At 51.6% G+C, this 25427-nt stretch overlaps 1 protein-coding gene across 9 annotated transcripts; it reads left to right on the top strand.

Annotated features, from left to right (window-relative positions):
• Positions 1-784: 784 nt before the first annotated feature.
• On the top strand, positions 785-13815 carry DUSP13A (dual specificity phosphatase 13A). 9 transcript variants are annotated; one of them, XM_070364486.1, is made up of 8 exons: positions 790-982; positions 3327-3534; positions 5859-5954; positions 7048-7142; positions 9817-9906; positions 10887-11060; positions 12487-12707; positions 13347-13815. In XM_070364486.1, exons 1-8 carry the CDS (start codon positions 834-836, stop codon positions 13547-13549), a joined length of 1236 nt encoding a protein of 411 aa, XP_070220587.1. In that variant the 5' UTR covers positions 790-833; the 3' UTR covers positions 13550-13815. The 9 variants fall into 9 exon arrangements, 8 of the variants coding, with proteins under 8 accessions (XP_070220592.1, XP_070220587.1, XP_014338424.1 ...); XM_014482938.2 differs by having other exon boundaries at positions 791-982; positions 5859-6053; XM_070364488.1 differs by lacking the exon at positions 790-982 and adding an exon at positions 1852-1991 and having other exon boundaries at positions 5859-6053.
• Positions 13816-25427: the final 11612 nt, after the last annotated feature.

The following is a 25427-nucleotide window of genomic DNA, read 5'->3' on the forward strand; positions in this document are numbered from 1 at the left end:
CTACAAGGACCTCTGGCATAAGGACAAATACAGACCTTTCTCTGTTTTTGCTGTGAGGACAAAAGCCCTTATAGGCAGAGGAATCTCCCTCCCACCCAAAAATATTTTTGATGACAGCCCTTTCTTTGGGTCTTCAGAAGGTCGAGGGAAACATTCAACTCTCCCTTCTGCCTCTCTGGCACACATTTTAGCCTTCTCTTTTGAGAAATCAGCCATCTTCATAACAGAACTATTGTTCAAACTTTCCCCCACAAACCCTGTGGGCACCCTTTAGATGAGGTCCTCCAGGCCTCCTCTCCACATTTCTCAGACTCTGTACCTCAGGAAACTTCCCCTGAGTCCCATAATCCAGAAGCTCATCCAACAGTCATACAGTTTCCACTTAGTATGTGACCCACCCAGACCTGAAGAACTTTTCCCATCATGCATCCTTGGAGCCAACCACCTCCTGCACCTGGATCTCTACCTTAATGCAGTCCTCAGAACCAAATAGCCTTATACAGGACTCTAAATCTATTAACATCTACTATGTGTTGGACTCAGAGTATCTTTTGTTTCAGCTAATCCTTATAATTCTTACTTGAGAGATGAAGAAACTGAGGCTGAGAGGTAAAGTGACTTGCAGAGACATATCTGATTCTCTATTGTCAGGCAGTTTTAGGCTAGGAGGTGACTTGGGGAGGAAAACGTCCTGTTTTCTCTGGAGGCCCCTGTAATTTGCTGAGTCACTTGCTGCTGTCTCACCTGTCCCTGCCAGTCTCTAGGAAGGAGGAATGACACTGGAGAGGCAGAGAGGAGTGACCACAGAGACAGAGGGGTGGGTGGGCTGGCCCATGGCGGAAGCCTCGCTCCCACAGCTGAGGGGAGATGCCGAAGCCACGCCTTGCCCCAGCGTCCTGGAACTGGAGGAGCTCCTGAGGGCAGGGAAGGTTTCTTCCAGCCACGTGGATGAAGTTTGGCCCAACCTTTACATAGGAGATGCGTGAGTGGTAGTTGGCTGAAGGGACGTGGGGGTGAGGACAAGGAGAGACAGTTCTTGGGATCTTTACCAGAGATGGGGTGTTGGGGTGAGAGAAAGGGCAACTGGTTCTGCTCTGAGTTTCCCAAGCCAGCGACTTTCTCCAGGACCCCTTCGTGCTAGGAACAGTGCAGTGATCAGGTGCAGCCACCAGGGGGAGCAGGGACTTTTGCCTGCCTGAAAGAAGGGAGCTCCCAAAGGTTCCCAGAGTCTTCTGGCACATCAGGAAGAACTGGTGGGTCTTGGGGATGGGGTGGGGCAAAGGACCGGGAATCGTGGTGATTTGGGGTGAGAGATGGGGTGGGCAGAGAGCTCCCCTTTCCGGTTCCAGCCTTCCTCCTCTGGCCACAGACTGGGTGAGGAAGGCTGACTGGACGTGAATCAAGGAAGGTGTCACCTTTAAATATTTGCAGATTAGAAGCAGGTATGAGGTAGTGGCCAGGAAGAGCCGGATGTGCAGGGCCGGGCATGGGGCAAGAATGGAGGTGCAGCTGGGTCCTAGGGCTGAAGCAATCCTTTCCTTCCTGTCTTGGCCATGGCAGGGGTGGATTGCCTCAGGAAGCAAAGAGAGGCTAAAGCTACATCCCTGTACTACCAGCTCCCCTACTAGAAAGCTCCTGGGTGAGGCTGTGAGCCGTGAACCCCACAAGTTCCTCTGGCTCCTTCTGGACCCTAATGGATTCATCGCTCTGAAGCAGGGGACCAGACAACGCCTCCTTCCCAGACCTTATGGCTTCCCTTCCTCCCCTCCCTAGGGCCACAGCAAATAACCGCTTTGAGCTATGGAAGCTGGGCATTACCCACGTGCTGAATGCCGCCCACGGGGGCCTCTACTGTCAGGGCAGCCCTGACTTCTATGGCAGCAGTGTGAGCTACCTGGGGGTGCCAGCCCACGACCTTCCTGAGTTCGACATCAGTGTCTACTTCTCCTCTGCAGCTGACTTCATCCACCGTGCCCTTAGCACGCCTGGGGGTAGGACCTGGCATCTGAACCCATGCTCTACCCAGCTCAGTCATGGGGGGATGTCCAGTTTCCCCTTTAACATCAGTGCCCTCCCATCCCTAGTTTGTAAAAAGTCATCATGTTTTTAAAATCCTCTGCTCAGTGTCCCAGCACTTTATCCAGTAGCATTGCTCCACAGACAGGGAAAGGGAGGCCTTTTGAAGGCCTTTTGAAGTACAAGGTCATACCCCGAGTTAGGAGCAGCCCTGGGGCTGGAAGCCAGGTCTCCCAAACAATAAAACAGTTCTTTCTCTGCATCTCTCAGCCTTGGGAGATTGCCATCTGGTATCTAGATGTCTGGTTTCTGCCCCAAAGTACTTTCAAATGGAAAAAAAAAGTCTTCTAATACCTGGGTTGCAACAAAGGAGCCTGGGGAAGCTGCCTCGTGTTCATCCTGGGTGAGAGCTGTGCCCCTTGCTACGCGACCCTGGATGAGCCAGTGTTCCTCTCTATACCTCGGTTTCTCATCTGAGTCATGGGAAAGACAAGACTGTGGCTCATAGCACTTTTCAATCCAAAGCATCCTGACCTTCATTTTTCTTCACCCATTCATTCATCAACTATTTATTATCTTCTCTGTGACAGGCATGGAGCTAGATAAGGGGACACTAGATACTTGCCTTAAGCAAAGCAGGGTCCCTGGTGGAAAGACATTCAAAATGTTAAGTATTACATCTGAGCACTACTCAGGTGAGTGAGTAAAAGTGAAGAGCGATGGGAGCACAGGACAGGGTCCTGGATTCAGAGGATCAGGAAGTTGGGGGGAATTCCCTCTACAACAGTATTCATTGGGCCCCATGCAAAAAGGATGAGCTGCTTTGTGATCCAAGTGATACCATGAGTAGTCAGGAAGCCGTATCTCAGTGGAATCCTGACAAATGAGTAGTAGATGTTAGTCAGACTGAGAGAAGGGAAAGACTTTTACAAGTAGTTGAAAGAGCATGTGGGAAGGCTGGAGGCCAGGGACCGCGACAGCTTCAAGGGACTGCAAGTTACCCAGTGTTTCCAGAGCTGAGAGCTGGGGTGAGACAGCCTGCAGTGAGCTGCAAGGTCAGCAGGGCCAGCCCACAGAGAGTCCTAGAAGCCGTGTTGGGGTGTGTGTACCCCATCCCAAGGGTAGGCATAAGAGGTGCTGATATACCCACTTGACAGATTGGGAAATGGAGGCCCAGACATGTTGAGTGATTTGCAGAGGGTCACAGAATACACCCAAAGCAGAGCAAGGGAAGGAACTTGGGTCCCCACCTCAGCCACTGGGTGGGCTGGCTGGTGGGAAAGGGTCTTTCAGCAGGATGTCTTCCTCAGCCAAGGTCCTGGTGCACTGCGTGGTCGGGGTGAGCCGCTCCGCCACACTGGTCCTGGCCTACCTCATGCTGCGCCAGCAGCTCTCCCTGCGCCAGGCGGTGATCACCGTGAGGGAGCGCCGATGGGTCTTCCCCAACAGAGGTTTCCTTCACCAGCTCTGCCGGCTGGACCAGCAGCTGCGGGGTGCAGGCCGGAGCTGAGGGGCCAGGTGAGGGTTGGGCAGGGCGTGAGGGGCCAAGGCTGGGTGCAGTGACAAGTGAAAGGTCAGGTGAGGGCTGGGCAGAGGGCAAGGGTGCAACTAGAATAAGGGCTTGGGTGAGGCCTGGCAGAGGACGTGAATGAGAGCAGTTCAGAGGTTGTGTTTCAGGGTTGAGTGGGGCTGGAAGAGAGGGTTGAAAGGGGCTTGGCCCATTCCCATCCTAGGCCTGGCTCAGGCAGCTTGATCGCCAGTCCCTCCCCCTACTCCCAGCCCACCCACAGATTCTCCAGAGCCAGAGAAGATGGAAAGGCTGGGAAAGAAAGGGGTGGGAAGCATAAAATGGAAGAGGTGAGGCCTTCCAAACTGGTCCTGGTGCTGACCTGCCCTACCTCCTTGGCCAAAAGCCTGTGGGGTTCACCTGAACCCCACCAAGATAGGAGCACAGCTGGTCCTGTACCTGAGGGCTGTCTGGCCCTTCCCACACCCCTGCACGCCCTCCCCTCAGGTCTGGATCCCAGTCCTTGGTGAAACGTGTGGCTGCAGCTGTTGCTCCAGGTTTAGTTAATCATGTCAGCCCCGCGCATCCATTCCCACAATGGAGAAAGAGAACGTGCTCCTGCCGCTGGCCACAACCTCCTCACACAAGCCCTGCTTGATACAAAGTTCTCCTGTCGTCACGGCCTTCAGTTCTTTGCCTTGGACTCAGCACCCAGCTCTCTACCTTCATACCCCACCCAGTGTGATCTCAGATCTGCAGAAGGACCCTCCCTAACCTCCCTCCCTCTCTGATTCTGGGGACCCCATAGGACATAAAGCCTTCCTGAAGTCTATCCATTTACCTTCTGCCTCCTCCTGTTGCATGTTCAGTGCATCTGGAGCAAAAGCCCTCAGGCCTTAGGCTGCAGAAAAGGGACAGATCCCCTGTATCTCTGTATGTCCTCTGCCCAAGCCACCTCCCTCCTGCTAGAGGCCCCAGTCTCCCCAGCTGCCCAGTAGAAGGAGCTTGGCTCTCCCTACGCAGCAGCAATGGTGCATCTCAGGCTCCCAGCCCACAGATGGTTGCCAAGGTGCTGCTGTAATTTCTTTGGCATCAGCTCTGTGTTTTCTTCCTGCTCAACTGAGAGGAGGCAGGGGTGTCTCTTCCTGGGGATGGAGAGGCTGTGGGGCCCCCAGATTGTGAGGCAGCTGCAGAATGCCCACTGCCCTTCTTCTCCCACCATGCCCATGTTGGGGCTGTCCCTGTCTGGCTCCAACAGCTCATCTTCCTTATATTCCATCCCCACTGAGGGCCATCTGAGGGAAGGTTAAGCCTCCAGAAATGCTCTCCACTTCCCCTATCCCAACTCCAGCTCCTGCTACCCATACTGTTCCTTCCTTCATCTCTCCTCAACCCTGACTTTGGCTGTGCCCCACCACCCAGTGGCTCAGAAGGGCTGCCAGCTGGAAGTGGGACACTGTCCTGGGCTCTTCTGGGAGTTAGCAGAGTAGCAGCTTTCTCCTCCTGCCAGAGCCTCCCTGGGACATGAACGAATCTCCCCCCTGCCCACCACCGATAAGAGCTGCTTTTGTCTCCGAATGCATAACCAGCCTATGCATGGGGAGCACGTGAGCAATATCAACCCTTTCCCATGTGCTGTTAGGAGGATGAGCATCTTGGGGTTGGGAATTGGGGCAGGAAGGAGGTCTCGGTTAGTTCGAGGGTGAATGCCAGGAAAGAAAATAGGGGTTATAGCTGGGGTTGGGATTAGGCCTAAGGCAAAGCTGGGTGGGAAACTGTTGTGTGGGTTCTGCAGGTGTGGCAGCCGAGAGGGGGATGGGAAGAGCATCTTCCCATCTTGCTCATTTTAGGCAGGTTTTGGGAACTGGGACAACAGCACATCTCTGATCATGCGCAGTCACCCCACTTCCTCAGCCTGGGGCCTTAAATCCTCTGACCTCAGACCTCTGCATTCTTCTTTTCAGGCAGCTGGCTTTGGGGGAGTCACTTGGGCTATAGCCTTGCACAATTCCTGGGGCTACATCCACAAAATAGTCTGTGAAGCTGGGGTCCCCAAGAGTTGTGCAGTGAGCAACCTGTGTGACTGTACACAGTAGTCCTAGGGCTGAAGACTCAGCAGTGAGGGGGCTTTGGGGACAGGTCATCTCTCTTCAAGAGCCTTGGGCCTCAAACTTGCCTCTTCATCTCTTTTGGCACCCATAACCCACTTGATCTTACACAGGGGCTCAAGGCAGAAGCAGGTTTAGCTGGCAGCTCTTGTCCTTGCCCTGGTGAGTCCCGGCCAACCTGAGCCTCGGTTTACCTGCCTGTAACATGGAGTTCATTTCTCCTCCAGAGCTGGGCCTTACTCCCTGCTATGGGGCTCTGCCACTTTGCCCTGGCCCTGCTGGTGCTGCTGGAGGTTGTGGCCCACGTGGATACCCAGAAGATGGTAAGAGCCCAGTGCGGGGCCCGCCCTAGAGCCTGCAACTCCATCCACTTCCTCCTGCTGCCTGCACTCCCTCTCAGCCATGGCCTCCAGTTCTCACAGGTGGGAAGGGGCTGCCCTCTCAGCCAGGCCCTGAGGACTCCTCTCCCAGGGGCTTTAAGTTCCCCTAGGAGTGGGGGGACATGGGAGTGGAGGGGCGGTTCTAAGTGCTCCTGATAGCCTGTGGCCACAGCTGCCTCCATCAGCCCCCGCCAGGGCTCAGGGAGCCACAGTAAGGGCTGAGCCCAGCTTGCTGGAGCTCGGGCTTCAGAGACCCAGAGGAGGCGTGGCTGCAGGTAATCATCTGTGTGGCGGTCATCTGGGGGTGTGAGTGGAGAAGAGTACTGAAGCATGGGTATATGAGGAGGGTCTCTGAAGAGTGAGATTTCTTAACAGACCCAAATCCAAGGTGTCTAACTGAGCTGTCAGCCTTGGAAGGGACTTTAAAGGGATGGTGAGGTCTGCTCCAGGAGTGTCTTCTGGGGGAGGGAAGGGGTTCACAGAGAACAGGCTGGTTTCCAGACGCACGGTTTCTGACTGTAGGCCGGGCCTGTTCCAAAGACCTGCTCTGAGTGCCACTTAGATCTTTGTCTGTCTTTCTGCCCATATTTCCCTCAGCCTGATCTGGATCTTAGTCTGGGGCCAGTCCTATAACCTTTGGCTCCCAGCGAGGGGCCCCTGGGCCTGGGTTCTGGTGTCAGCGCTGCCAGCTGGGACATGATTTGGCTGTTCTCTTCCCCGCTCTCCCCCTTGGAGACGCCTTCTCGCTTTAACTTGCTGCCCATACTCCACGTGCTCCCCATGAAGACCAAAGAACCTTCCCAATAGGCTTATTCCATCTCCCTAACTCCTGCCCCACAATCCATGACCACATCCACACACGCCACAGGCAGACCCCCTTGCTAGACTGCCTCTGCTCCCAGCGGGGCCAGGTGCCTGGCTGGGCTTGGCAATGACCGTGCCAGGAGACCCGTGGGGGAGTGGGGAGTGGCAGGGGGAGGCCAGAGGAGGGGAGCAGCACATCATGCTTTATAATTAAACTCCAATCAAAAAATAGAAACAGCATCAAGTGTGCAGAGACAGGCGTCTGAAAGCTGGGAGCAAAAAGTGCCCGTCAGAGAAGACCACAGCCTGGGCCAAATACCCCCACAGGTGGGTAAGTGCCCCTACTCTGGGGGCTGCAGAGCATGCTGGGTAAAGAGGGCCAGGACACCTGTGCCTGTGCATGTCGGGGGTGGGAGAGGCAGCTGCACTGGATTAGCGGAGAGATTGGGTCGGAGATAGAGGCACAGATGAAGCCTAGTAATCAGATCAACCTGGGCTTGAATCCTGGCTCCTGTGCTTACTGGCTGTGTGACCTTGGGCATAGAGCTTAATCTTTCTGAGCCTTAGTTTCCTCATCTGTAAAAATGGGGATAGTAAATGTTATCTGCCTCATAAGGGTGCTGTGAGAATTCAGTGAGAAAAATTTAAGCCTTTAGCTCTGTCTGATACAAAGCGTATCCTTAGTTAGTGGTAAATACAATAACCATTACTGGATAGAGAAAGACAAATTAAGGAACACAAAGAGAGACCAAGCCTCACTGTCCCATGGGATATGACTGAGGCTTCAAAGGGTAAGAGTGATGATAATAAGAGTAAGATGCACCATTTATTCGGCATCTACCAGGAGGTGGACACTGGGGGAGGTGCCCTTAACACTTCCTTGTCTCATGGCATTCTCACAGCAGCTCCACTGAGAAAACTGGCTGAGAAGGCCACTCAGATCCCAGCTCCAGACCTGAGAACTTGGCCCAGGTCTGCCCTCCTCCAAGGCCAGCACGCAGGGCGCAGGGTCACAGGCAGCTCCCCACTGGCCGCCTGCCTGCCACCCTCCCCAAGGCTTCCTTCGCCAGACTTTTCACTTGTCCTGCCCTGAGCTCTCTGGCCCCACTTCTCCTGTGGCTACAGTCCCATGTGGTCTGCCTGGAGGGGGAGGAGAGAATGAGCAGGAGGGAAGACCGGGAGGGGGTGGATGGCAGACAGCTGCTCCCCTGCCCTGCAGAGGCCTGAGCCTTGGTCTGAGGCTGTGGCATGTCAGGTGGTGTGCTGGGGGGCTGTGTGGAAGCATGAGCTCCTGTGAGGGGGTGGAGACAGAGGCACCGGCGACAGCAACATAGAGGGGAGGAGGGGCACAAAGGCAGAAAACAGGTGTCTGAACTTGTAAACAGCAGCAACTCAAGAGCGGAAAGAGCACCGCCCACAGGGGCAGCTGCTCAGCTTAGGGGGAGACTCAGGAAGGAGGCAGAAGGGGCATCGGAGGGAGCGGGGTGCAGAGCCTATCCTTGCTGGACGTGGGGCCCACGTCTACAGCCACGTCACCCTGGACGCACCCGATCTTGTCTGGACATCGGGCCCAGGTTTCACCCAGCTGTGGCCAAGAAGATGCAGGAGGAGGGGTCAGGCAGGACTCTCAGTCTAGATCTGGGGATGGCAGAAACCAGGGCCTGCTGCAGCCACCAACTTCCCTTCTGTGGGTGTGCCCAGAGCTCTACGGATGAGTCGCTGGGTGGGGGCTGGGCCCTCGCAGGATAGAGCAGACACGTAGCGGGTATATCCATGAGCATTGGGTGTGAGGTCCAAGGTGAGGCCTAACAACGAGTACTCCTATGTTCAAGGAAAAGGCCCCCTTCTCCAGACCTGGGCCTAGACCCTGAGGAGGCTGAGGCTGGGCTGTGGCCTAGCAGCTCTCATCCCCAACCCCTCTGCTGGCTCCTCCATCTCCCAGGAGCCTCCAGGAGGATCAGGGACAAGTTCTGTCTCAGCAGGAGTTTGCCGGTCCCAGGCACAGCTGAGCTGCAAGACACCCACTGGACACTGGGTGGCGGCCTTACCCCACACCAAGCTCAGAGGCCTGCAGCTGCGCCCGCAAGGCTTCCCAAAGCCCCATCTCACCCCACCTGGGACTCCTGCTGCCCCAGCTGGTAGCTCCAGACCCATGTGGCTGTCGACCTCTCCGCACGCCAACAATATAGCCAACAATATACACTTCGCTCTTCCCTGTAGTTTCTGCAAACCCAGCCACTCCTCTCTCATTCTCAGATCAGACCTTCCAGATACTTCTTAAAGCAGGCAAGGCCAGTATCTTTAAGATAAGAAAGAGAAATCATGTCCCAGACAGGAGCTAAGACTTGCTCTTGACCTCAGAATGAGCTGTGGTTAGGCTCTCTGCACGCTTTCTAAAGTTCGTTTCCTACCACTTCACGTAGCCTCCCATCTCCCAGGGCCAAGAGCCTTTAACCCCAAAGAGACACCAAGCAGAGAGGGGTCCGGAGGTGTGGAAGGACTGCACTTCAGTCCGCAGGGGCCTGCGTCTGCTCTCAGGCCCCACCCCCACCGGTTCCAAGGGGAGGACCTGGAATTCTAGCCGCTTCACAGCATTTGTGTTCCAGGCGGAACCTGCCCCTGCCTCGTTCTGCTCACGTGCTGGGTCCTGTCCCTGCACCCACTCCCCACTCCTGGCCCCAGACCATGCCGTAGGTAGGTGGCAGGCCACTCTGCCTGCCCTGAGAGGTCACAGTGGGATGAAAGGGAAAGCCGGGTCTTCGCTTCCGCCCTGCCCTCCCACTGCCCGCTGGGTGAGCCTGGCCAAGCCAGTGGCCTCCTGGGTGCCCATTTCTCTTCCTGGTCCTGGCACCGCCAACCACAGAACAAAGAAGTTCTTCCCAGTTTGTACCTTCCCTAGTTACTGGTTGAAGGGGCCAGGGCCAGTTAGCCAAGAGAGGCACTCCTTCCCAGCCCAGCACCAGGCCCAGGTTCTGGTGCCACTGACATCCCAGCTCTGCAGGGTCTCGGATTCCCTCAGCCAGCTGACTCCTGATACGAGCCACCCCACCGCGGTGAGGCCTGACCTGCAGCACTGGCCTGAGTCACAGGGGTAAGGAGGAAAATCCCAGGGCCTATAGGCAGACATGGAACAGCTACAGCAGGCTCCCCTGTAGAGAAAGATGGGTTAGCAACCACTCTGGAGTCCTCAAAGTGGGTAATGCGAAGGCTGGGGGATGGACCTGAAGGCATAAGAATGGGACTGAAACCCTAGCCTTGTTCCTTAGTGACCATACAACTTTGAGCATCACTTAACCAATTATTCTCTCTGACCTTCAGCTTCCTCCTATGTAAAATAGGGACTTTCCATGAATGAGGCCCCAGCGCCCAAAAGGCATCAGCGCATTCAGCAGGGAAGTGCCAACAAGGGTCAGTTCATAGCCCAGGCTCCTTAACTCCAGAGCTGGGCTCTGACCTTCAAGCACCTGAAGGTGGGAAGGGATGGGAGCCTGAGGACCAGCCCTGTAAGCAGCAGAAAAACGGGGCTTGAGATGAGCTGCCCGGTTGTCGGGGTCTAAGTGCCTTCTGTGGGCCACAGCCATCTGGAGTTCTCATCCTTACAAACTCCCAAGTAACCAGAGACATAAGGGGTGGGGTCTGCACTGGATTGCTGCTAAGTCACTTCAGTTGTGTCTGACTCTGTGCAACCCCATAGACGGCAGCCCACCAGGCTCCCCCGTCCCTGGGATTCTCCAGGCAAGAGTACTGGAGTGGGGTGCCATTGCCTTCTCCGACAGGGAGCTTTGAGGGGCCCTTGAACAAAGTTTCCAACACCAGGGGCCTCTGGAGAGAGTAGGGGAGAGGGCTTCCTGGCTCCACAGTGGTGACAAGGGGTTGGCTCCTGATTTCCTGTGGAAAGGGTCTAGGCCTCAGCCCCAGTCGAGCTGGTTAATAACCTCATCTGAGATAACTGAGGCCCTTCTGAAGCATCCCAGTGGCACCTGGGCAATGCACATGCCTGGGCCTCCATGTCAGCTGGACCCACCTGTGGGGAGCCTGCCCCTTGCCACTGCAGTGTCCACTCTGTTCTAGGATGGACTCGCTGCAGAAGCAGGACCTCCGGAGGCCCAAGATCCATGGGTCAGTCCGGGTGTCCCCCTACCAGCCACCCACGCTGGCCTCGCTGCAGCGCTTACTGTGGGTCCGTCGGGCTGCCATGTTGAACCACATCAATGAAGTCTGGCCCAACCTCTTCCTGGGAGACGCGTAAGTACGAGCCACGGTGGGGGCTGGGGGGAGCAGAAGGGGACCCTTGCCCGGAGCCTGTGAGGAGCAGAGTTGGCACCCTCTTTGCCTCCGACCATCTCTTTTCACATATTTATTTCCTTTTACACTGTTACTACTTTGGGGAACTAGAACATATCCAAGAAAGTGCACAAAGCCTCAGTTTCAGACCCCAGGTCAAGAAATAAGACATTACTTGTGCCCCGGAAGCCTCCACTGAACCCTTCTCGGCATAACCTTTTCCCCTGTAGATAACCACTGAGTACTGAAATAGTTATTTCCTTGCTTTTCTTTACAGTTTCACCACTTGTGTTAGTTTTGCCCAGCTTTTAAAGTGATAGGAATCGAGGCATGTTGGGTATTTTGTACCTGGCGTCATCTGCTCAAAATTGGGAGATGCCAGCAGTATGTGTAGCATACAGTTCATTGCTATATATTATTCATTTGCATGTAAATACCACAGTTTATCCATTCTGTTTGAATTGTTTCCACTTTGGGGCTATTATAAACAGAAATTCTAAAAGCATTCTAGTACATGTACCCTGGGAACCACACATGTTTCTCTAGGATATATATATAGACACAGTGTGCAATATGAGTCATTTTCCCTAAAAGTTGTCTTAAAATCTAGAACATATGGATGAATATATGTGGATGTTATAAGTTTTCTTTAATATTTAGAAAATATAGATCAATATCTTATTAACAATATGACAAATATGTATCTCCCCTACATGCACAGATAACCAGTTATAAAATCCTTGACTTAAAAAAAAAATGCATACACACATACATACATAAATGCTTTTTCACAGTTCTTTTTTTTACAAAAATGGTATCATTTTATAATCTCATTTTGTAATCTGCTTTATATAGGAAACTTTTTAAATGGAACCACACAACATACTTTAAATGCACTTTTAAGCGACATTCTATTTTGTTATCCTGTTCTTTTCATAGGTTCTCAGGATAGTACCAACACCTTTTCTTCCTCCCCTGCATCTATCTGCCACATTTTAGTGGGTGTGCGGTATTTCATTCAGCTGTATCAATAGTCAGTCTCCTCTTACAGGCTATTTAGTGATTCTCCCTGCCCCCCACTTTTTCTCTATCTTAAATGTCACTAGATACAGTTTACATTTGTCTGTGAGCACATTTGGAATTCTTTAAGTTCCTAGGAGGCTGGGGCAAGTGCGCGTTTTTGAGGCTTCTAATGCATGTGGCTGAACTGCCCTCCAGAAAAGTTGGCCTGAGTGAAATGGAGCCCCTTCATTTCTGAATCAGACCAGTTCACTGATTCCAGGTTCTACCCTTGGAAGAGGTCAGCAGAGGAGGCCAAGGGGTGAATTCCAGCACAGCCGGGGCAGACTCAGTGAGCTCTACCCCACCTCCTCCTGTGTCCCTCCAGGTACGCAGCCCGGGACAAGAACAAGTTGACCCAGCTGGGCATCACACATGTTGTGAATGTTGCCGCAGGCAAGTTTCAGGTGGACACAGGTGCCAAGTTCTACCGCGGAATGCCCTTGGAGTACTATGGCATCGAGGCTGATGACAACCCCTTCTTTGACCTCAGTGTCTACTTTCTGCCTGTTGCTCGATACATCCGAAGCGCCCTCAGTGTTCCCCAAGGTCAGCTGCTGGGGAAAGAATGGGAATGGAGAGGGGTGCAGGCGGGATCTGGGGTTATCTACTTTTCCAATACGTGGATGGTGGGATCCTTTAGCAACCCTCCCACCCCAGGGGGCTCACTACTAGCATTTAGTGAGCAGTCCCTTTGGGGGGAACCTCACCCTTGAGACTAACAATCATAGATATAACTAAGGTCCAGTGTGGTCATCAGGGTAACCATATCCCTCAGTAAGAGGCCAGGTGTTGGCAGAAGGTCCAAGACCTAGCAAGGGCTCTGGAGTGGGTTCCTCTATGCTGAGGCCTTGGTGTGGAGCTGCAGGGGCAGGGGAGAGGGAAGGATGGAGGACAGGGAGGTGGGTGGACACCCGCGAAATCTGATGCAAACCCAGGGGACTCCAGGAGTACTGACCCTCACCATGCTAGAGTTGCAAACGATGCCTGTGGCAAAGGAAGCACCCTGGAGCAGGAGAAGGGGATTCCAGCTGCTACCCTTAGCCCTGCCACTAACATGCTATATGACCTCGAGCGAGTCCCTTTCTTTTCGGGCCTGAGTAGTAAGGGATGCTGTGACAGCTGGGCAGAAGCATCTCCTACTCCCTCGGGGATGGGTGCCTGATGCCCAGCTGGGTCTCCCCACAGGCCGCGTGCTGGTACACTGTGCCATGGGGGTGAGCCGCTCTGCCACAGTTGTCCTGGCCTTCCTCATGATCTGCGAGAACATGACGCTGGTGGAGGCCATCCAGACAGTGCAGGCCCACCGCGATATCTGCCCCAACTCGGGCTTCCTCCGGCAGCTCCAGGTCCTGGACAACCGACTGGGGCGGGAGACGGGGCGGCTCTGACCTGGTGGGCAGCCTGGAATCCTGACCCTCTGGCCGGCACGGCCCACCTAACCAGCCTGCACCTGGGGGCCTTGTTTCCGGTGACCTTGAGATGTAAATAGCAAGTGGGGGCTTAGCTGAGGCAGAGGCAGGGAGAGCTGGTGATGACCTTTAGCAGGTGGATTTTCCCTGACCCAATCCAAAGATTCTTTATGCAAAAGAGAGTTCAGTCTGTCTCTATAATAAAAGGTTCATCATAATAAAGACTTCATCTTCTGGTGAGTTCATCTGCTGGTGAAGGTTCATCTTCTGGTGGTTTGTGGGGCAGTGGCTCACTCCTAGGATGGTCAGGAGGTTCCAGAAGGCTAGACAACCTATGATGGCAGTCTAGAGACAGAGTCTGAGTCCACTGTCTGAATAAAGACCAAAGTTTGAGGCATCACCATCCTTCACATGCCTGCCCTGTATCAAAACCGACTGTCAAAACGTGCTGTGCACACACATGCAGGTATCTCCTGAATCCAGTCAGGCTTTTCATCTTCAGTCTGCTTTCAAAAGCACTGACTGAAATCACAGAAGCCTAACAGAGGCATTAAACAAGAGGGTAGGAGACACGCCAAAATTCTTGGTGAAGGATGGTTATGATAGCGCAACACTGGCTTTGAGTTTCTTCTTGTGCCCTAATAAAATAAAACAGTGCAAAAAGCCCCCAATTCCTCACTGTACGTGAGGTGTTTATGAGGACTAGATGGGCTGGCTTTCCTTTGACCTCTCTGCCGGTTCCTATGGAGCTCTTGCCTCCTCCAGCTGACCCCTGCTGAATGGCAAGGTCTCTTTGAGAGTTCTGGCCTCTGCATCTTCTCTCCCTCTGTGTTTTCACTCCTTGGGGGAGGGGGAGGTCCTCTTGCTCCCACAGCCTCAGTTCACATCTCTAGGTGGATGACTCTCAGACCCCTGTGGTGGCCCAGTTTTCTTTTCTGAGCTCAAAAACCTCAGTATACTACTGGCCACCTTCATTTGAATACTGCACTTGAATTTCAAACTGAACTTTTCATCACCTGCCACCTGGACCCATTCCTCTTCCTAGTTCCCACTTTAGTGAAGGGTTCTGATGGACATTATCGCCCAAGCCAATGGTGGGTGTCACCCTGGACTCCTGCCTTTCTTCCAGTTGGCCTACCAACTCTATCTCCTCAAGCGAGCTCGGATCTGCTCATTTAGCTTCATCTTTGCCGACTACCCAAATTCAAGCCACCTCACCTCTCACCTGGCTTCCTGCTCAGCCCGACGGTCTCTCTGCCTCTAGCCTTGCCCCTCCCAATCCCCACGCAGGCCCCGGACATCTTACTAAAATGAAAATCTGATCAGATCACTCTAACACTTACAGCCCCTCAAAGACAGACAACTTGACAAAGTATAAAGATTCTTCATTTTCTGAGAACTTCTCACGTCTCCAGACATTTCTCTAATTCTGTTCCCATACATGCTGTGTAATTAAGAAATGCTAAATCCACCTGCACTTTCCAGAAATGTTCCACTCTCTTACCTCTTGGTGCTTTATACATGCTTCAGGTTACACCGCCTGAAAGCACATCCTCACACGTTTTCACTGGGGTCTCTTTGAGATGTCTCAGTTTAGATGTCACTTCTGGGGAGCCCCCTGGACCCTGCAAACCTCAGTGAAGTGTTCTCCCTCAAGCTACCAAAATGTCCATCTACCCCTTGTGTATCACCCATCATCTGAATTGTAAGTGCCCAGGGCTCTGTCATTCTTTTCCAGCTGGCAGCCTCTCAGCAGGCTTTCTCTGGGCTCAAGGACCCCAAGACTCCCACCCTCTCTGGCTGTAACCCTACCTTCAGGGAGGGTTCTGTGTTACTGTGCCCTCTCTACGGGGGCCACCAGGGGGAGTGGCTCCCCACCTGGCCCCAGGACTGGGCCTGCCTCCATAGGGGACCTCCTCTCCTCCCAGCACCACCTGCCACGACATCTCACCATTTGGTCACCCTGACACCCTCTTCCCAGCTCATCTTGTCTCCTTGGGCCACCTATGACGTCTCTCTTTGCTCTCCTGCCAAGGCTTTCTGGGGACAGCCCGACCCTCTCCTGGGGGCTTAAGGAGTCTGTATCCTTCGCTGCCATCTGCTCTATTTCCAGAGGGCAAGTCCTTTTCCTTTGTTGCAAATCAAAAAAAAGAGTCACCTCTGACTAAACCAGTAGACCTATTTCCAAGTCATGGTGCTCAACTCAGGGAGCTGAGCACAGGATGTGTTTTAGGACCCACTCACTCCTGCAATTTATGAACCGTACAAACATGTACCGCCCTCTCTGGGTCATAGAGACTTAATATCCCCATTTTACAGATGAACAAACTTAGGCTCAGAGAAGCTAAAATGAGGCTGGATGTTGCCTGCCAGATCCAGGATCTCTGGGTTCTAGCTGCGAAGGACAGGTGCTGCCCAGCAGCTCCCGTTCTCCTCCCCACAGCAGTGGTTCCTAGTCCCAGCTGGCTGCCTCAGGTGCTCTCTGGGCCTCTTCCAAAAGGTAAACACATGTCCCAGCAGAAGTCTGCGCCCAACCAGGCAGGATGGAGAACCTCTCGGCTTTTCCCTTGGGTTAGTGAGGCCTATAATTCTCCAGAGCAGACAAAGCTAATCCTTGCCCCATAGCCCAGCCTGCCCACCCCCAATTCCCTTGGATCCCCTTGCTCTGCCTGACAGCTCAGCCCTTGTTGCTATTTCCTGCTCATGCATGGTCAGCAGGATCCAAAATAGTGGCTCCAGAAACTAGTCTCTAAATCAACATCCGGGTCTATAACTGTGGGCAGCTGGCCCTTGCTGCCTGGGTGGAGTACCTTGAATCTGGAACAGAGCCGTAGCCTGGGCCTGGGGCGTTTGTTTCAGCAGGTTACCTTCTTGGGGCTCTAAGGGTTGGACTCAGATTCTGGACATATGGGGTGAAGAAGGCAGGGAAAGAAAAACATGCCCCAGAGCACCCGAGGAAACAGAGGTTGAGCTCCAGATTGGCACCTCCACCAGGAAGCCTTCCTGCTGCCACACTTGGCCCAGAAAGTCTGTGATAAAGCATCTGCTCCTCCTGTTCTATGGAGCAGGCTCGTGAAAGAAGTGAGGTGTTGTTAAGACCATGAACTTGGACTGTGGTTATATAAGAAGTTAACATTAGAGGAAGCTGCTTGAAGGGTAGCTAAGAAATAAAAAGTTTTTACAATTTGTTGACAAGTACTGAATGCTTTGTGTATGCCAGGTACTATGCTGAGTATATTAGATACATTAACTATCTTTTTTTTTCAGTTTCATCATCATGTTTTATTTCTTTAGGGAAAAAGCAGAAATTAAATATGGCAAAATGTTAAAATTTGACAATATTGAGTTGTGGGAGTACAGATATCTGGTTTTCCTTTTTTTGGTATTTTTAAACTATTTCCTAGTTAAAAAATATAAATTGACTAAACTTTTAAAATGAGAAACAACCGATTCTCTATATTTAAAACCCACCAGCAAATGGGTTTTAGGAAATATTCTGAATTTAAATGATGCTGTTATTATTTGCTTTGAAAAAAGTGAAAGTCACTCAGTCCATGGAATTCTTTAGGCCAGAATACTGGAGTGGGTAGCCTTTCCCTTCTCTAGGGGATCTTCCCAACCCAGGAATCGAACACATTGCAGGCGGATTCTTTACCAGCTGAGCCATAAGGAAAGGCCAAAACACTCGAGTGGATAGCCTATCCCTTCTCCAGCAGATCTTCCCAACCCAGGAGTCAAACCGGGGTATCCTGCACTGCAGGCAGATTCGTTACCAACTGGACTATTAGGGAAGCCCATTGTTTGTTTTAGGCCTAAAATACTGCAAATTCATGTTATCTTTTGAAAACCTTCAAGAGGCTTGATTATGGCTAATCTTGCATCAAGAAAAAAGGTAATCATGACCAGTTTATAGGGTTTAGATGAAATAACTATGATCAAAGGGAAGCTAGGCCAGTCAGTCAAACTATACAACGGACTCTTGAGGAACACAGGTTTGAACTGCTTAAGTCCATTTATAGACAGGTTGTTTCCAATAGTAAATACTTTAGTACCACACGATATATGGTGGGTTGAATCCACCAATGTAAATCAGTGATACAGATCTGGAGGAACCATGGAAACAGAGGAACTGTGTATTAGGAGAGCCAACTGTAATAAGTTATATACATGAATTTTCAACTCTGTGGGAGGGTCTGTGGCCCTAACCCCCTTGTTCAAAGGTCAACTATACATTTCATTTAATCCTCACAACCCTATGAGGTAAGTCCAATTATCACCCCATTTTACAGACAAGAACATCAATGCAGAGAGGTTAAGACAGATAGCAGCTAACTTTGAGCAGCTTAACCTGAGCATTAAGCAGGCTTGTGGCTCTGACCAACAAAGTTTATCTCTCAGAACACAAGTTGATGGGTGGAAGCGGCAGCAAGAAGGGAGGATGTAGGTCACTTCCCCTCTAGTTCCCAGGGCCAGAACCCAGTCATGTCACACCTGGGTGCAGAAGCGGCTGGGAAACGTGGTCTAGCAGGGTGCCCAAGAACAAAAGGAAACTGCAGATACTGGTGATCATGAGTAGGCGTTCCCAGAGCAGGCACTGATACGAGATACGGTGAAGTCGCTCAGTCGTGTCCGACTCTTTGTGACCCCATGGACTGTAGCCTATCAGGCTCCTCCGTCCATGGGATTTTCTAGGCAAGGGTGCTGGAGTGGATTGCCATTTCCTTCTCCAGGGGACCTTCCCAACCCAGGAATCGAACCCGGGTCTCCTGCATTGCAGGCAGACGCTTTAACATCTGAACCACCAGGGAAGCCCCCTGTGAGATATATATAATCAGTTAATTCTCATAAGCCATAGCAGTAGATACTATTTTTAATATTCCCATATTACAGATGTGAAAACTGAGGTTCAAAGAGAGTTTAAGCAAACTTTCTCAAGGTCACTTAGCTAGCAGTGGTAGAATCATACTACAAACTCAGTCAGCGAGCTATTTTCTTAAACACTTTCTGAGCCTTCGTTCTGCGTTGGTCTTTAGTGACTTGCTTGCCAATGGAATTTGGGGCAGAAGTGGTATGTTCTGGGACTTCTAAGGCTGGGTCGTAAGGTGCCTCACAAACTTCTGCCCGGAGCTCTAGGAACACTCTCTTTGGGAGCCCCAAGCTACCCCACAAGACGTCTGACTCCCCCAAGGCCATGAGGCTGGAGCAGCCATGTATAGGGGAACTGGTTGACCGGCTCTGCTGAGTCCAGCCTTCCAGCCGAGACCCCAGACCTTACAGTGACCTCCTCTTGGACCCTTCAGATCAGCACACTTGCCAACTGGATACCATTTGGAATAGGTGTCAGTGCCACGTGGAACAGAAGAACAGTCCACTTGACCCTGCCTGAATTAAGGACCCGCAAAATCATGAGATAAAACAAAATGCTCTCAAGCCACAAACGCTTGGGGTAGTTTGTTACATGTCAACAGGTCAACAGCAGCAGAGCCAGTCTGACCAGAAATCCCAGCTGTTAAGCGCTAAATCAGCCTCCGGAGGAACGGGTGAATGGAAAAAGGACAGAGCAGTCACATCAATCCACCCAGGTGCTGGGTGCATGAAGGCAGCGTCACAGTACAGGGAGGACAGATGACAGTGAAGCCCTGGCTTCTCTCTGCCAAGAGCCCCACTGGAGAGCAGAGGATGGTTAGAGGCCCGGGGGAATGCTGGTGGTAAAGGCTTTGGGGTGGACAAGGTGGGGAGGCTGCCAGGAATGGAACATCCCCCTCCTCTCTCAAGCTCTGTTCTAAGCTACAGCTACCTAACTTCCAGGCAAACGCACTCCTGCTGACTTCCTGGCCCCCAGGAGGCCCCTGTGGGTCTGCTGGCTTCTGGTTCACAGCCTGGCCTTGACACCTGCTTCCTCCACTTCCTCCCCAGGGCAGCTACAGTATGAACTCTGTAGTCCTGGGGCCTCAGGGAAACCTGGTTTGAGGAAAACTCAAAGGGAAATACCCCACCCTACCGCTAGCTGCCCTGCTCCCCCGTCCCTGGCAGGCAGGAGGAATGGGCTACCAGTGTTGTCCCTTTCCCCAGATCACTCAGTTCTTCTCAGGTTATGCCCCCAGGTTTCTGCACTAATCTCTTTATCCATGTTCCTTGAGCTCGCTGATGTCTGGTTAACCTGGCCCTCTCTCCTGGGGAGTTGCTAGAATCTCCCCTCCTCTGAGATTTCCTGCATCCCAGCCCCTACTTCAGAGCCTTCCATCAGCCCATCCCTCGAAACACTTACCCTTTTACAGCCCTGTGCAGGTATGACTCTGTCTCCTACACCCTCTAGAGCCACACTGGGGTTCCTGGGACCCATAACTAGGACTCCATCAGACTAGTTTTCAAGCCTCCCAGGGCTCTAGCTTAGTGCTGTTGACTGCTAGAGCCTCCTGATTCTGGAAGCAACTACGGCAGAGGGTTGCACGTTAAGCAGACATGAGAAAATACACATGTGTGTATAAAGAACTGAGGGCAGGTTAATTTCCCCAGGATCACAAGGGTGCTAGCGAGGCACGTCTTCACTTGACTGTTGAACTTGCAGGCAGGACTACAAAGGGGAAACTTGGGGTGAGGTGGAGGGGCTCTCATGGCCCCTCATAGACCATCTCACACAGACAGCACTCTGTACAGCCCATGAAAGATCCCCTCACATCAGTGCCTCGTTCCGAGGGACTCCTGGTGTCACACACTCTGTACCATATGACTCTACGGCTCTGCTGTCCTAGCCGTAGACGGTTGCACCAGGATGGGCACCTGGGCACAGCCTTCAATTCGTTCCCCATGTCCATCCTCCCCTTTTATTTTGGTGAAGAACCTCAATTGTTAGCTGGGTGGCAATGTACCCACCGAAGTGAAAGTGAAGTCGCTCAGTCATGTCCGACTCTTTGCCACCCCATGGACTGTATGTAGCCCACCAGGCTCCTCCGTCTGTGGGATTCTCCAGGCAAGAATTCTGGAGTTGGTTGCTATTTCCCTCTCCAGGAGATCTTCCCAACCCAGGGATCAAACCCGGGTCTCCTGCATTGCAGACAGACACTACCATCTGAGCCACCAAGTAAGCTCTACTTTGGCACCCAGCCAAAGTAGAATGTTTTTCAACCCTCCCTAGTAGGTAACTTTGGCCAAGTGACTATGTTCTATTCAATAAGATGTAGCGAATTACTGTGTGGAACTTCTGATAAGTCTCCCTGAAGGGCAATGTGTGTTCCACTTAAGGGTGAGAATGGGATTGGCCTGGATCCCTCCTAGTCCTGGACTCCACTGCCTCCACACCCCCTTTACATGAGAGAGAAAGAAATGTTTGTCTTGGTTAAGCCCCTGTTTTTCAAGGCTCTGTTACTTGCAGCCAAGCTGGTCTTAACTGTTATTCTCCTGACCCTCAGGTAGTCAGAGGCCTGTGGACTGGTCTGATGTAAGAGGCTGCCATTGATGAAGAGCAGCTGACAGTTGATGAGATCCCACGTAAACCTGGTCACTGGAGTTATGGTGTATTCTGGGAGATACTCCCATTTTCCAGGAGATTCCTTGTTTTCCAGTGTGTTCTTACAATGAACCCCTGAGGTCACTGGAGAGTGAGTTTATCCTTGGGTCCCTGAAAGAACCTCAACTATTTCCTTCCTGAATTTTCATCAGATCCTTGGTATCCCCTGAAAAAAATGAGTTGGGCAGGACAATGGGTCAGTGGAGGCAGGTCTGTCGCAGAAACAGCCACTGCACAGGAGGAGCTAGCCTTACCCCTCTCACTCTCCGTCTGGCTTTGTGCCTCCCAAGAAGCAGCAATACATCTCCAGACAAGGAGATTATAACAGACACTGCCACTGCTGAGCTGAGTGGCCCGGGGTGGGAATGGGGCGGCAGGAAGAACAGGAGCCTTGGACACGGGTTTCCATTCAGACTCCATCCTTTAACCAGCTATGTGAGCCTGGACTGACAGTCAGCTGCTCTGAACCTCACATTCCTCAAGGGCAAAAGCAGGACAGATGCCACACTGCACAGGGCTCTTGTGATGATGGAAACAGGGGAGCAGCCCAGTGCCTGGCACACAGTAAGTCCTCCACAAAAGCTGGTGTTTCTTTCCTTCCTGCTGAGAAAGGCAGGAGCCTTGGGAAGGAATATCTGGATCTCCATCCTTCCTGGCTGGGGAAGGGAGGCCTGGTCACACAGGCCCCAAGAGAGATGCAGTTTTTTTTCCATTAGCTTCTCAGAACAGTGATGGGGCCCAGTGAGGTGGTCACCACCAGCCCATTTCTAAGAGGCCATCATCTGGATTTACTTTCTCATTCTTTTAAGTAACTTATATGATTTATACACTTTTGCCAAGGAGTTTTACACATATAAGAGACTCTGCATTCTATTACATATAAGTTTCTTAGATATTGTTGTAAACTTACATTAGGATATTAGACTGTAATGATAAATGCAGCCCTCTTAGCTAAAGCCCTCATTATCCAAACACTAGAATTTTTGCTTAATGAAAAGAGTTTTACAGGCTCTCCAGACCCCCAGTTCATCTTTATTCTGGTCCTTAACTTAGGGAAGAAGAGAGAAAAGTTAAATGCTTCCCACAGTCACACACACACACACACACACACACACACAGATGCCTGAAGCAGGCTTATGAGAAAAATCTGGAATGTCTTGGAGTTTTTTTTTTCTTCAAATTACAACTCAATAAAAATGCGCTCGTAAAAGTTCTAGATAAGCAACAGCTTTGCCAGCAGGATGGGGCTACCCACTTCCCAGGGAAGCCTGCCTGGTGTGATGGGCAGGGGACTGAGGGAGGGCAGGAAGCCAAAGTTGGTTGCTTTATGGTCTCCCCTGCCTTCTCCATACAGCACACACACAATGGGCTCCTCTGAGGAACTGGGAACAGCCCGTGCTATAGAGGAGGTGGGGGGCAGCCTCCCTCTTTATGAGAGGCCAGTCTGTCCAGCCAAGAGACCAGCAGGAGTAAAGCCTTATATCAGGCATAATATTTTGAAAATATTCAATGGCTGTGCTTTTATATCGTCTCCCCCATGAACAAGTTGCTTAGAAGTAGGGTTGCCAGATAAAATATAGGACACCAGTTAAATCTGAATTTCAGATAAACAACAAATAATTTTTTATTATAAATATGTCCCAAATATTGTAGAAGACATTTGTTCTCATTGTTTAGTCTCTTAAGTCATGTCTGACTCTTCTATGACCCCTGTGGACTGCAGCCCGCCAGGCTCCTCTGTACATGGGATTTCCCGGGCAAGAATACTGGAAGGGGTTGCCATTTCCTTCTCCAGATGATTTTCCCAATCCAGGGATCGAACCCAAGTCTTCTGCATTGGCAGTGGATTCTTTACCACTGGGCCACTAGGGAAGCCCACAGAGGAGATGCTTAAAATAAAAATGTATTTGTAAATCAGTCAACCCTACCTGGAAGTCACTTCACTTTTATAGCCCCTGACAAATGGGAAAAAGAGGCCAAATCCAGTAAGAGGAGGCCCAGAGGATTTTCCGGTGAGAAAGAAAAAGGCAGTGAGTGACTGGAGAGAACAAGTACTAGAGGAGGGGCAGGAGCGGTGACCTCCATTCTCTAAGACAGGGTCCCGGAGACGAAGTGAAAGGTATAGAGAGTGCCTTGCTCTTTACTTATTTTTTCTGGAAGGCGGACATTTTGCCTGACACGAGCAGCAGCCAGGCTCAAGGGGCCCCACAGCATCAAGGCTCCCTCCCCACCTTTATGGCTCTTGCAGCAAACCCTGATGTACTACCTCCACAATCCATATTACAATATATCCACAGTCTGGCTTGCACAGTAGAAGAGGATTCTGAGTTTGAGCTTTTAACTGGAAATCTGGGATGTTATTATTTAGCAAATTTAAGTGTCTGAAATTCCCAGCAGGTGGGGAGGGGGCTTGCAGGGAAGGTTAGAAGAGCTAAAGATAAATAGAGAGGCCTCAGTTCCTTTGCACATCCCAGAGGAAAGAAAAACAGCAACATGAGGACGGTGGCGCAGCCTCTCCTGCTGTTACCTTTCCCTCCACTTGTAGAACTCTGCCCAGCACATGAGAGGTGCTCTGGGAAGGGAGTGTGTGTCAATTTTCCACCCGCTCTAAGCCAGACTGACTGTGGCAGTGAGGGTCTCTTCAGGCCCTGGGCACACCTGATGCCCCTCGAGAACTGGCCTCAAGGACAAGTTTGAGACTGTGTGACCAGACACCAAAGTAGTGAAGTTGCTTATGAAAACACGAGCTTCTTTCCTAAGATTCATCAGCAACTTGTGCAGGGAAAAGTTACACCATCACAGTCAGAGAACCTTTATTAAAACAACAGCCCCACTATGTGCTAAGGCCTGTGTTAATTAAGTACTTCATATCATTTCATTTCACAACAAATACCTCAAAGTCAAAATCACCAGGTAGTTCTTTACAATCAGCCATCAAAACATACCAGGACTCTAACTTTTCAGGAACCCTGTCACTACCATCCTTGAGCCCGTAAGGCACCAGCATCTCTTCCCTGAACCACCAGAGCAGACCCCTCCCCGGTATAATACTTGTTCACCACATTCTATTCCCCACATACCGGTCAAAATGTTCTTAAAATGCACATCAAATCATGTATGCATCCTCCCTGGCATAAAACCCAAACTCCTTACAATGACAACAAGGCCCATGGTTACAGGCGCTCGTATGCCAACATTCTCATTCTTCTTCACTCTGGTGTAACCACACTAGCTGTTCAAAGCATTAGGGTCCAGGCTAGGTTACTGTGAGAGAGTCCAAAGCACAGTGACTTAAGTAACTGTTTATTTCTCTCTGGTGTCACTGTTCAAAGGTAGGTGGGCAGTCCAGATTGGTTAGGGGACTCAGCTCCAAGGGGTCATGCAGGGACCCCGGTGCCTTCCACCTCGCTGCTCTGCCAGCCCTGAGAGTGTTGTTCTCTTCTGCCTGGTGGAAGCTGGGTCACGGGCACATCTGTAGCCCATGGCTTTCTACTGCCTGGCTGCTTCAGCATCCCTGGCTTGTTCCCTTAACCCTACTCACACTCTGTATGCAGTCCCTTCATTGATATCTCTTTCTCTAAACTCTCCCTGGTGAATTCTGCCCCTTTTCAGCCTGTGACTAAAGGTCCACTGCACACAATGTGTCAGAGTCAACCCCTCCCTAAAACTCAGCTCAGTTCAGCTTATAGATATATGTGGTGGTGGTGGTTTAGTCGCTAAACTTGTCCGAATCTTTGTGACCCCATGGACTTTGTAGGCCCACTAGGCTCCTTCGCCCATGGAATTTCCAAGGCAGGAATACTGGAGTGGGTTGCCATTTCCTTCTCCAGGGCATCTTCCCAACCCAGGGGTCAAACTTGCGTCTCCTGCATTGCAGGCGGATTCTTTACTCACTGAGCCAGTGGGGGAGCCCCCATATATTAACATATGTCTACATGTGTATCTATGTGTATATATACGGGTGTGCGTATTTATATTTGTATATACATGTGTGTGCATATGTTTATATATTGATACATGGGTGTCTGTGTGTATTTTCCTATCCCAGACAATGCCCCCGAATCTAACTGGAATTGGCACAAGATACCTGTCATAACTACACTTTCGTGGGTTGGCACTGAACTGAAAACGTCGATGACAGTCTGGAGTAATAGCACTCTCTGTGCAGCGAGTGTTTGTTGAGTGCCTACTGGGTTCACGGATGACCGGTACATTACCACAGATGCTCCCACCTAGCCTTCTTCCCCCAGTGCCAAGGCTGGCCTTCTCGGAGCATCTGTACTGAGTTTCCCAGCTCTTCTGGGCAACCTCGGTCCCTTGTGCACCCCCATCACAGCCCTCGCCTCTCCT

Source organism: Bos mutus, chromosome 28, assembly GCF_027580195.1.
Source record: "Bos mutus isolate GX-2022 chromosome 28, NWIPB_WYAK_1.1, whole genome shotgun sequence".
NCBI lineage: Eukaryota > Metazoa > Chordata > Mammalia > Artiodactyla > Bovidae > Bos > Bos mutus.

Bases quoted from the DNA above. Each gene is read 5' to 3' on its own strand.
- DUSP13A (XM_014482938.2), top strand. From the start codon at position 834: ATGGCGGAAGCCTCGCTCCCACAGCTGAGGGGAGATGCCGAAGCCACG. The intron at 6,054-7,047 runs GTGGGAAGGGGC...ATCAAAAAATAG, and splicing joins ATGGCCTCCAGTTCTCACAG to AAACAGCATCAAGTGTGCAG. The intron at 11,061-12,486 runs GTAAGTACGAGC...GTGTCCCTCCAG, and splicing joins AACCTCTTCCTGGGAGACGC to GTACGCAGCCCGGGACAAGA.